Source organism: Larus michahellis, chromosome 7, assembly GCF_964199755.1.
Source record: "Larus michahellis chromosome 7, bLarMic1.1, whole genome shotgun sequence".
Lineage (NCBI taxonomy): Eukaryota > Metazoa > Chordata > Aves > Charadriiformes > Laridae > Larus > Larus michahellis.
Genome location: NC_133902.1, coordinates 32,977,901 through 32,989,735, shown reverse-complemented (window position 1 = coordinate 32,989,735; position 11,835 = coordinate 32,977,901). Strand labels below are relative to the sequence as shown.

At 37.4% G+C, this 11,835-nt stretch overlaps 1 protein-coding gene across 1 annotated transcript; it reads left to right on the top strand.

Moving 5' to 3' along the window:
- Positions 1–2,093: 2,093 nt before the first annotated feature.
- Positions 2,094–11,467, top strand: PJVK (pejvakin). The gene is made up of 6 exons (XM_074593983.1): positions 2,094–2,304; positions 4,473–4,668; positions 6,195–6,336; positions 7,056–7,173; positions 9,225–9,329; positions 10,712–11,467. Exons 1-6 carry the CDS (start codon positions 2,094–2,096, stop codon positions 11,011–11,013), a joined length of 1,074 nt encoding a protein of 357 aa, XP_074450084.1. The 3' UTR covers positions 11,014–11,467.
- The last annotated feature ends 368 nt before the right edge of the window (positions 11,468–11,835 follow it).

The following is an 11,835-nucleotide window of genomic DNA, read 5'->3' as shown; positions in this document are numbered from 1 at the left end:
TATTGGTTGCCAAAAATTAAAGAGTTCCAAGGCTGCAAAAATGATGGAAGTTCGTAAGTACACTCATGTGCCAAATCCAAAAGTGCCCAGTACTGGAGGGGCGGGGGAAATATCTTAAGTTTCTTCACTTGGATGCGCAAAATTAGTGAATGGTTTTGTGAACATGTTAATGTTAATATAGTTGCACTCTGACCTGTGGCATGAGGATGATTCAAAGAGCTGCTGCAGCATTTACGGTGGATTATAGGGTGTTAGAGTAACAGGAGTACCGTGTAAACATATCAAATGAAACTATTTGTTAGCAAAATTAGTGCTAGGATCAGATTGAGTATGATCTATGACCACATAACTAAGCAAGAGAGATACAAATGCATGTTGAATAAACAGTGCCAGCGGAGCTTAATAACCTGTAGAAAAAATAGTATCCTGTCAAACAATTATAAGACATATACAGGATAAATCTAAATCAAGACTGAATGGGCAATCTTAATTTAAGAATTTCCTTAGCTTTTCCTTCCCTTTAAAACCTTTTACATTCCGTTAATGTGTTATGATTGAGCAGATATGTACAGGGTTTTTTTTGCTAGGGCAGTGTAATAGGAATTTTTTCAGTCAGACCCAACTGCAGCGTTTCACATGATTCCGTTGGGTCTCTGTGTAACCAGCTTCGATTTTTCAGCACCCTCTAGAGTACGCAGAAAGCTCCAGCAGCCTTTCCGTTCATCTGAGATAGCTGAGGTCAGATACTCCTCTTTTTGCCTTTTTATTGGACTTCCTGATACTCCGAATGTCTAAAAATAGTTACGGAAGTATTGGAAAGAACTAAATTGAAACATGTTAAATTATTAAATAAGCGATCATATTATAAAAACTGTCCTTAAAATGCTTTTCATGCGAAAACCCTACTTCAGAAAAAAAGAAAACTAAAGAAAAGTTTTTACCTGGCAACCAGGGATAATATTCATATTAAAGTGCAGCTTTGCAAGCCCGTGGCTGATGTTTTACCTGCTGTAACTGCAAAAGGAATCTCTGGAAGACGTCTACAAGGCTTAGCAGCTCACCAGTCTTGCAAGAAAATCAAGTCATCGTTTACATGAGGAGGGGCTGGCTCCTGCTGCCTCCCTCACAGATCCTCCATGGTGCTGGCTGCTGACTCTCTATTTTCCCTTTACAACTTTGTACCTTTTTACACTTGTGTTTTCCCTCTTGGATCCTTGAGCTGTTCCTTAATCCTATGTCAATAATCTCCCTTCTGTCTGCAATTTTACTTTTGTTGTTTTGCATAATTCTCACGATTTAGCAAATTTCTCTGTATTCTGAGCCAAATACGTGCGGCTGGCCTGTCTCAAAACTGGCCCCTTGGGCCACAGACAGCTGAGTCCATAGGAGAAGAATAACATAATGAAAGCCCCCAGCCATCTCTAACCTTACATGTCGGCCCAGATGTTTCCAAAGACCTCCACACCACTTACTCCCCAGCTGAGCTTTCACAGGGAGGTTATGGAAGCGCTGGTGAAAGGCAACACCGTCTCAGCAGACCTACTGGCTGTCACGGATGGGTAATTCAGGCGCTCTCCCAGAGCCCATCTGCGCTGCTGTGGGAGTGGTTGGGAAAACACTAGAATTCAGCTGCAGCAAGGACACAACAAACAGTAATACATCACTAACTCCTCACGGGAAGCTCAGGGTTGCAGAAGTTAGTCTTCTGTTTGTGAGGTTGTAAATTTTGTTTTCAAACAGCAGCCTTAAACTGCCAAGGAAAGGGCAACCGTTTCCCTATCAGTTTACACTGGTAATTCATTATTCATCATACAGAATTAGAGAGCTTAACTGAAGGTCTTTGAGAGAAGTCTCGAGCAATACACCGTAGAAGCTTGGTAGCTAAGATGCTGTTGATTCTTTCCAAGCAACGTATAACTTGATCAGTTTGACAGCTTTTTATTTATTTTATTTAAAAAAAACAACACCATGTTAATTTGTTTGAAAGAACATTCTAAAAAGAATTGAACATGGGCTTGATGTTACGCTTGGATGTTACTGGAAGTTACTCTTGATACAGAGCATTTTATTATTATTATTACAAATGTCATAATATGTTCGCTGCTGCAACCAAAAACTTTGTTAAACAGGTCGGTGATGGAGGAAGACTAGTTCCAGTGCCTAGTCTCAGTGAAGCTGATAAATACCAACCTCTAAGCCTTGTGATTAAGAAAAGAAAATGTTTGCTGTCAAAAAAATCTAAATTTGCTTCAACACCTTTCACGTTAAAAGACATTCTTCAAGGGGAGAAAGAAATTTCTGCAGGTAAGATTTCTGTCTTTCTTCAAAGTGGAAAAATGCATGTTTTCTAGTAAACGCAGACCAGTGGACATAGTTTAAACTGTGCAGGTAGTACGATGGTTCTTTAGTACAGGGGTAATAACATTTGTCTTGCTTAGTTATGTAATAAATGTTTAAGAAAAAAGTATAAGTCCAACTGGTAAAAAAAAAAAGGAAGAAAAGGACTTTCTGGAAAAAGAGTAAAAAAAAGAAAGCCTTGATATTTTCTGAACTAATATGAAACACATTCAATTAAGCCTTGTGGTTTTTCCACAAACTGCAAGAGATTCCTGATACATGTATTGATGTATGTTGATTAATTGCTACTTAAAATTTGGTTTTAACGTTTGCCTTTCTCTGTATACTCACTTTTAAGTATGTAAGAACGGCCTCAGTTCTGCATCTGCTCGTGGCAGTACTCACTGGTGTTGAACTGGGCTCTGCACGGGCAGAAGCATTTGGTAAGAGCTATCTGACTGAAGTAATTGGATTTCCATAAGACTGTTTTTTCCACATTTGTAATTTTTTTTTGTGTGTATTTAAAGGGCTTAATTGTGTTTAAATACCCTTCTCTATATAGTATCAGAAATTTTTGAGGAGATTCCATGAGAATTAGGAGGTGCAAAATTGACCTAGACTCCCTGTGTTTTCCTTTACCCTCCTTTGAAGAGTCTGTGTAATTCTTGTCTACATGCTGTGTTTTCTCGAAACAGCTTCATTGCTTTATTTTCCTTTGAAAGAAAGGTCCATTTTGACAAAAGCATTGATCACATTAATTGTACAACAATTGCATTAATTTAAAACTCTACTGAGACAAACCGGTACGAGCACAAGAAGACAGAAATATCAGTTGACCCCACAAAGGGGTGATTCCAGGACGCAAGCATGAGGAAGAAAAAATGGAATCCCACTAATCCTCCTAGCCTTACATTCAGGACAAGTCAGCTTGAAAAGAATTGAAAAATCTCATTAAAAAGTCTGAGAAAAAGGTTATGAGATCTCATTAAAAAGTCTCACAAAACCTTACTAGTCTTTTCTGTAAAGGTTAGATGTCACGTGCAGAAAGTATTGTCCTCTAATGTAAGCAAAGAACTTTGTAATTGAATTTCATTTTTTATGTGACAAATACAAGCATTTGCAATCTTTTTAGAGTTATGAAAATTATACGAGCCTTTTATTTTCATTTTAAATAAAGACAAACAGGATTCATACTAGGTGACTTCATGTCAGTTTATCCTAAAAGCTTTAAAGGATTAAAAAAAAAAAAGGAGTAAAACCCAGGCTCTCAAATGTATTTGGATGCCTAATCCCTGTGTTCTACCTGCTCTATTCATTTTAATTTGGCAACCAATGTGTTCCAATATTTTCCTGTCAGTGTAACATAAATGTATTTAAGTTTGTAAAAAAAAGCATTATAGAAAAGCTTTGGCATCTGCCCTTTGATTGTACAATAAATTGATGCAAACTTTCAAGTAAGTCAGAATTAATCTGTTGTTTTCCTTCAAAATAAACTGTCATGGTCCCTGGAACCATCAGGCACACGTGGGAAGTGTGGTAAGTCTCTCTAATTGTGACATGTCAGGTAAAAGGGAAAGTTAGTGTTACTGGCACAGTCACGTCTCATTCACATATTGCAAAAACGAAGAAATGTTAGGTTCGTGTGTACTGCCTTTACACAAAATTCAGCATTATTTTACACACAGTGGCTTTCATTTTCTTTCTAGTTTTAACACTCTGTGTGGCCTCCGCAAAGTCATTTCAGAGCCTGGGTCATTAAACCCGGAACACGCTCCATGTCTGGTCTGTACAAATACCAACAGCATACGTACAGGTAAAAGCACTTTAGGAGAATAAGGGTACGGACAGAAATGGAGAAACAGCCCTAGTCACCATTCCATGCCCAGGACATGTCACGTGCAGAAGCATGGGCACAACTCTGCCAAGAGGGGCACGGAAATCCCTCAGAGCCCTGTGCGCTCTCTTACCGCTAGTCATCAGTAGTGACACCGATAAATAAGTGCTCAGTGTAGCTCTGAATTTCACGTCAAAATGGTTAAGCACAGGAGGAACAGCACCATTCATTCTTTTCTTGCTGGGTAAAAATAACTGTGTTCAGACTTTTCGTGACACAATGGCTATCTTCTTTTACTCAGGTGTCTCGTCTTACCAGTTGCTCAACTATGAAGACAAATCAGATGTTTCACTTAATGGTAGAAGAGGAAATCAGATAATGAACGATGTTGGTTTTGATGTTGCTGGATCAGATTCTGTTGCCTTTAAAGCTTCATTTGGCATAGTGACCAAACATGAGGTTGAAGTACCAACATTGCTGAAAGAACTTACTGCAAGGTTGTATTACTTATTTCGTTTTCTGGTTCTATAATTATGTTTCGTACAGTTAGGTTGAACCTCTGAAATGGTTAGGTTTTGATTATTTTTAGCCAATGAATAGCAGTTGCCGTCTGATATTTTCCAAGAGTCTCAGGCTAGATCGCTGGGATTAGACACATGACCTTCTGCGTAACACAGACTGTAGAATTTTTCTGAATGAATTCTTGCTTGAATTACAGCACATCTTTTAGGAAAAAAAAAAAATCTGGAAAGGAAGAGTCCATCCAAGGCCCTATCTATGTTATCCTATACTATTGAAAATTTGGAAGTTACTTTGAATGACATTACCCAACTTCAGGTTTAAGAAATAGGATTTCTTTGCCTTTGTCTGACGAACAGAACGCCATATGCATTATTGCCAATGCAGGTACTTCAAGGTTTTATGAGGTTATTGCACAGCCTTTTCTTTGAAAAGCAAAGCAGGTTTCTCTACTTTAATTTTTCATAGCCTTCTGTGGCTCTTCTCTCAATGCAGTCTCAATTTTTCCAACATCCTTGCTGAGCTGTGGACTCTCAAACCAAACTTGCTAGCACAAATGTCAAACACATAGAAACCTGATGTGGCTAATTCTAGGTGTAATCCACTAGTTTATATTTCAAAGATTATCCCTTGGCCACAGTGTCATCCCGGTGAATTACAGTGTTGCATCCCAGTAAATTATTTACTATCCATGATGTGACATATGGTATTTTCAAATATATATTGTTTTCTTGTAGTTATTTACCAAGTGGGGCACCTTATTTTGTATCCATAACCTCTCTTGTTCTGTACCTACCTTTTCCTGGTTTATTTGTAACCTCCAAACATTATCATTAATAATTGGGGGTGGGATGGGGGAAAGAGGTCCTAGTCTCCTCATGAAAATATTCAGTGTTGTAGGTCTAAGAGCCAATGCCTGTAGACATTTTCCTACAACACTTGTTTTGTGATTGTTCCATGTTTCTGAGTGATATAGTTTTTTTCAGTTATAGTTGACATGTATCAGTTAACCCGTTTTTAATCCACTGAGCGTAAGCCAGCTTGTATAGGCATCATTCAGGCTTCTAACCAAAACATCACATGGGTTTATAGAAGCCCAAAGGTAGAGCATGACAGCTATTGCTTTTACCATCTATTTTCCATACATTCTTACTGACATTAATTATATCACTTTAAAAAATAAGTAAATCATTACTTAGAGTGTATTGACAGTTCCTTAGTGTCACTAAGAACAGCGTCAGATGGACAGGCTTGGAATTTTCTAGGATGTCCCACATATCCTCTCTAACATTTGTACATAACTGGCTTTCCTTGAATTTTTGAGTGTTCCCAACACTGAAAATCAAAATTAAGTTTTCAGGGACCTCCTCAGTCAGATGTTTTACTGCTATGAGACAGAAGTTACAGTGATTTACTTACTGATTTAAAATTACTAATTCTATTAGCTGCTTTGTAAATTGATAATAATCTCTGAATTTCCTTCTTGCCTCCCTCTTGATTTTAGAAAAATAAACTTTGACCATTGTCTAGTCCATCAATCAAGAAAAAGTAGGATGGAAATTCTGTGCGTGGTCATGGAAAGTATTAGAACTACAAGGCAGTGCTCGTTAACTGTCCATACTGGAATGCGTGGAGAGACAATGAGGGTAAATATGTTTGACAAAGTTCTGTAACTTAGATGAACAAACATAAAAAGCTCATTTTTATAATTTTATGGCTGGATTTTATTGCATTTTTACTGATGTAAGCTCAGAAAAATATCTGAAGTAAATCAATATTATTGAACTGATGTAAACGGAATTAAAGTTGGTCTTGTGTTAGTGTGGCTTATGTGGGTGGGGGATGGGAAATGCATGAAAGGATGGCTAGGCAATGAGCCATTGCTTTGGGTGAAGCCTCAGCAAAAATGTGGAATTTACTTTTTAGTTTGAATCTCCAATAAATGTATAACCTATCTATCATTATTATATTCATCTTCTGTAACACTTTGGAAGTTCAGGTTGTTATTATTTCAAGGGTTGACATCTTACTCTCTGTCTTATGTTCTTCCTCCCTCTCCCTCTCTCTCTTCAGCATGGTTGAATAATTGAACCTACAAATCTTCTGAGGTTTGCCCATTACTAGTATTTATAAATCATTCACCTAATTTTCAATGAGTTATGCATCTCAAGTTATTATCTCTGTATCAAACTTTATTAAAATGCAAAGTTGTTAATATAAAATTCTTCAGTTGTGAAATTTGATCTTCAGTTTCAAAACTTCCTCCGGCATTACAATTCTCAATATATACAGTTCAGATATTATTTTGTTTATTTTTTCATTTCAATTTGTAACTTTTTTTTTCTGATGCTTGTCTAAATTATAGTTTCACATTATTGAAGATCAGAATTCAAAAGGACGTGACAAAGCCATCGTTTTTCCTGCACATACAACTATTGCTTTTAGTGTATTTGAACTTTATATTCATTTGGATGGTAATTTCGGTAAGTGAAGTGAATTACTGTCATTACTGCTATTATTTATAATGATCTGAGTTTTTAAAACAGTTTTCTTCCTCTTGATATACATAAGCCCCAATCCCATACAATGGTATGCTTTAATTTTATGCACAAGGCAGGTGCTAGAAAATAGTCTGCCGCAGAAACATTTTTTTAGAAGTTAAGTATGATCTTGTGATTTTTTTTTTTTAAATCCCGCAGTCACGTGGAACAAAAAATCACTTTCTTACATTTCTAGCCCATAAGGAACAGGCTTATGAGACCATCTGATCAGTTTTGCGTAGAATAGGCAAGTAAAAAGACCCAAGTAAAGAAGGCAGCGTGCAGAACTTCTAAACTAACATTTTTGCCTGTCGGGGCTTTACTTTCAGTTGGATACATCATTACCATATATGGATATCTGAAGATATTTAGGAGGAAATAATAACAATTACTGGAAACTAATAAAAAAAAAATTGCGTGGCTCCTATAAGTTTTCCTCCTTTTGGGGAAAGGATAGTGCTTATGCTATTTACTTTATTTGCACTATAATATTTTCAATGTTACCAAGATTCACAGAATCGCAGAATCACAGAATGGTCCGGGTTGGAAGGGACCTTAAAGATCACCTAGTTCCACCCCCCTGCCCTGGGCAGGGACACCTCCCACTAGACCAGGTTGCTCAAAGCCCCATCCAGCCTGGCCTTGAACACCTCCAGGGATGGGGCAGCCACAGCTTCCCTGGGCAACCTGTTCCAGTGCCTCACCACTCTCACAGTAAAGAATTTCTTCCTGATATCCAATCTAAATCTGCCCTCTTTGAATTTGAGGCTGTTGCCCTGTGTCCTATCGCTACACTCCCCGATAAAGAGTCCCTCCCCATCTTTTCTGTAGGCCCCCTTCAGGTACTGGAAGGCTGCTATAAGGTCTCCCTGGAGCCTTCTCTTCTCCAGGCTGAACAACCCCAACTCTCAGCCTGTCCTCACAGCAGAGGTGCTCCAGCCCTCTGAGCATCTTCGATCATCTTGTTTGTAATAAATCAGGAAGTCAGTTTAGGATGTGATCCAGTACTTGATAACATCAAATGTAAAACTCCCCACTGACTAGAGTAACGTTAGATGAAGTTTTAACCACCCGATTCACATGTACTTAAATCCAGGAAGCTCCGTGAGAGTCACCAAACTGTTTCAGGAATTGCTCGACTCTATAACATTGTGCCTTTCTGCAAACAGCAACATAAAAGAGCTGGTGAGGGAAGTAATCTTTTTCTGGGCAGATCTGTACAGCTTTGTGGTTTAAAAGTTGCAAATAGCTCCGTGCCCTTTGGCATGCACAGTATAAAACTTCCCTGACAGGTACTCTGTGTTGTAAAGCAGCTTTTTACTGACCTGTGAGATACCTTTACCCTGCTGTAAAAACTTTAAATATACTCCAAACCAGGCATAGTCACTGGATTAAAAGGAAAAGAGATAATAGAGTTCTTTATAGCCACTTCCATAATGCTCAACGTTAATTTCTGTTTTGGAAACGTTTTAATTTTATTTTACTTTTATGCAACGGTGGGTACATGTACAGCGTTTTTCCTAAAGTCACTATCAGTGAAATAATCAACGAAGCTGATAGTTGTATTTGCATAATTAAAGCGAATTCTCAATTGAGAAAGTTTAAAACATGGGGTTTTTTTCAGTTTCTTGGAATTAATTATCCTCATATACCAATTTAAAGGTTTTGTTTCAAGTTATGGATAGAAACTTAGGTGATACTTATTTTTATTTAAAAAAAAATATTTTCAGTAGTTGACTCGATGTTGGAAGAGATGACTACAGAACTCACAACCTTGCTTATTATTTTTCATTTTTAGTTTCAAAAGAGATCATAGAAATGTTTCTCCTTCAGAAGCAGTGCTTCCATTTATATGACATGGACAGTCGTAGTCCCTAAACATTATCAAAGCTGAGTTTAGTAATGGTTAGCTTTATAGATTAGAAAGCATATTAAACTCTGTTGTGCATTTATTGCTTTTATATTATGTTCTTCCAAAACCTTAATTTTTACAGAACTCTGTGTGACTCCAATTTCAAAAGGAGGATTTGAAAAAGAGAAATCAGGATCATCTTCGCTGACCAAATTAAGGAGGTTAAAGAGTAATCTGTTTCATCGAAGTATGACTTTTGATGCTTATATCCAAATGTCTTAGTTAATGCATGAAGAGTGTATTTTTGTTTCTTTGTGTGCAAGATGAACGTTTAAAGAAGAAAATTTCAATGGAAAATGTCCCTCTTTTAATTTCTTGTGTATTGAAATGATTGTAAAGTTACTAAAATTTCTATTTGAGAATCTGACTCTTTCACAAATAACAAACCTATGGTATTGTTGTTCCTTAAATCTCGAAAGATCTTAAAATAAAAATTTACGGCTGATGATGAACCGTTATGGAGTAATTATACAGATAACTTCAGTTAACATTAAGCCTATTTCATATGCCTGCCATTTACAGGTAGCATTATGCAGTACAAGTTATAGTCTATAAATAATATTTCTGGGCAAACTCTTTAAGTTTAAATATAAAAAAAAAAAAATCTTGATATTTGAATGTACTCTTTAGGCTCTGTGTTCACATGGCAGGGACGTGGGCAAGATGCCATTCAAGTTCTCTTTTCTCATTCTGATGTGAACTCAACATCCAACAGAACTGTCACCGTATGTAGCTATATTTTCTTCAGAACAAGATCCTGTACTTTTAACACTCCTTGGTGTAAATATTTTTGGAAATCTGCAAATCTGAGTGAGAAGATAAGTGTTGAGCAGTAAACGCATCCCTCTAAAGGTTGCTCTGGATAGGTGTCCTTGCTCCATTGTATCCTGTTCTTGATCAAAGGTCTTTTATGGACCAAGCCCTCAGTGCTGCTCCAGTCCACGCTGAGGCAATCGGTCCTCAGTGGGTGTGGGACAACTCGGTAGCTGTAGCCGCCTAAAAGTTTGTCATCCAATTAAAACTGATCAGTCCCCGAAGAGAGAGGGAAAAGGTAGGTAGTTCCAGAAGTGATTTCTTCCTGGGGTGTTTGGATGCTCAGAAATCTGCTAGGAGGCCAACATGGAGTCCTCCAAATTCTTTAAACATTTTAAGGAGTGCTGTGTTTTTTTGCAAATACTAGGGAAAAAAAAGTAAATTCACATTTTTTAGAAAATAAAACTAGAAATGCAAAAACGAAAATGGTTGAACGGGAAAGCACACAGCTGTGATTTGATTTGGCACCAATTTGTCAAAAGCTTGCCTCATGCCTACTTTTTTGGTGTATTTCTAAAAATATTATAATTATATAGATTATATACAAAAAAGCTCTGGCTTTTGTCGGTGTCTTCTGTGGAAGTGAAGAAAAACTGTCATCATCCAGGGCTTTGGATGGGAAGTAATGGCATTTTTAGAATGGTTTCATGAATCAGCTGTTATTTCCGTAATTAAATTGACAGGTTGTTTTGTCAACAGTTCATAATGTAATGACAAATCATTTTTTTTTTTTTCTGTGTGCGCGTTCTTTTTCAGATAAAAGAGCAGTGGCTATCATTGCTAACTCTGATGCTTACTTGGAGGACCTTTTTACGGATTATTATGAAAAAGCTGCGAGCATGACTGATCTCTCTACAAGCTATCTCAGAGAAGGGTCTCATATCCGAATTAATTTACTTAATAACAACATCCCCAAAGGCCCCTGTGTCCTTTGTGGAATGGGAAGCGCTAAAAGGGAGACAGTCTACGGGTGCCTGGAGTGCTCTTTTAATGGACAGAAGTACGTACGATTGCATGCTGTGCCCTGTTTTGACCTCTGGCATAAGAGAGTAAAATAACGGAGCTAGGTAAGTGCCTGTCGTCGCAGACACGGCCATAACTGTGCCACAAATTTTTCAGAATTAGTAATCATGACTCAAATTGTTGAAACGCAGAATAGCGAAAGTGCAAAACATTTTATTACGCTGCTATCTTCAAATTATTTGCTCACAGTCAATGACCTTTTACTTGGAAATTTCCTCATGCATTCCCAGACATTGCTTTTCTTCTTTCTAGAACCTTCTCCTTTCATTGTCACCATAATGAAAAATGTACTTTTAAACTGAATTTTCATAAGGTCAAAATACGTGCTAGAACTTACTTTAAGTTGTTTACACAAACTTGTTCTTAAACCCCAATATGTTGCCTTTATCTAAACTGGCATATGATGGTAAAATGAGAATATTTGTTAATAATTTAAGTGTTCTCATGAATGTTTAATTGAAGTATCGGATTAAAAAACATGCTAAAACTTAGCTCAGTCTAATGTTTCATTTACAAAAGGGAACAACTAAATCTAGGGACAGGCGTTTCATATTAGGATGCCATTACCGTATGTCAAGTTTGTTTAGATTACTAAAAAGCACCAGCCACTCCACCTTCTGCATTTGGGTTTTAGGTCACACCTGCTCTTGACTTTCTTTTATGCATTCAGAAAAAAACTGCTTAGGAGAAAGTGTTTTGGAAGCTTACGGAAATAACACAACCACATCCTTCCAACAAGGCTTCAGGGGTGAGGGTCTTTAACGGGTGGATCTCAAGCATAGAAAATTGAGTCTGTTGAGAATATAAACAGCAGAGGGCACTACAGAATTGTGCCCAGTACTGAGATTGGTTAGTAG

Bases quoted from the DNA above. Each gene is read 5' to 3' on its own strand.
- PJVK (XM_074593983.1), top strand. From the start codon at position 2,094: ATGTTCGCTGCTGCAACCAAAAACTTTGTTAAACAGGTCGGTGATGGA. The intron at 4,669-6,194 runs GTTGTATTACTT...TCTTGATTTTAG, and splicing joins CTGAAAGAACTTACTGCAAG to AAAAATAAACTTTGACCATT. The intron at 9,330-10,711 runs GTATGACTTTTG...GTTCTTTTTCAG, and splicing joins GAGTAATCTGTTTCATCGAA to ATAAAAGAGCAGTGGCTATC.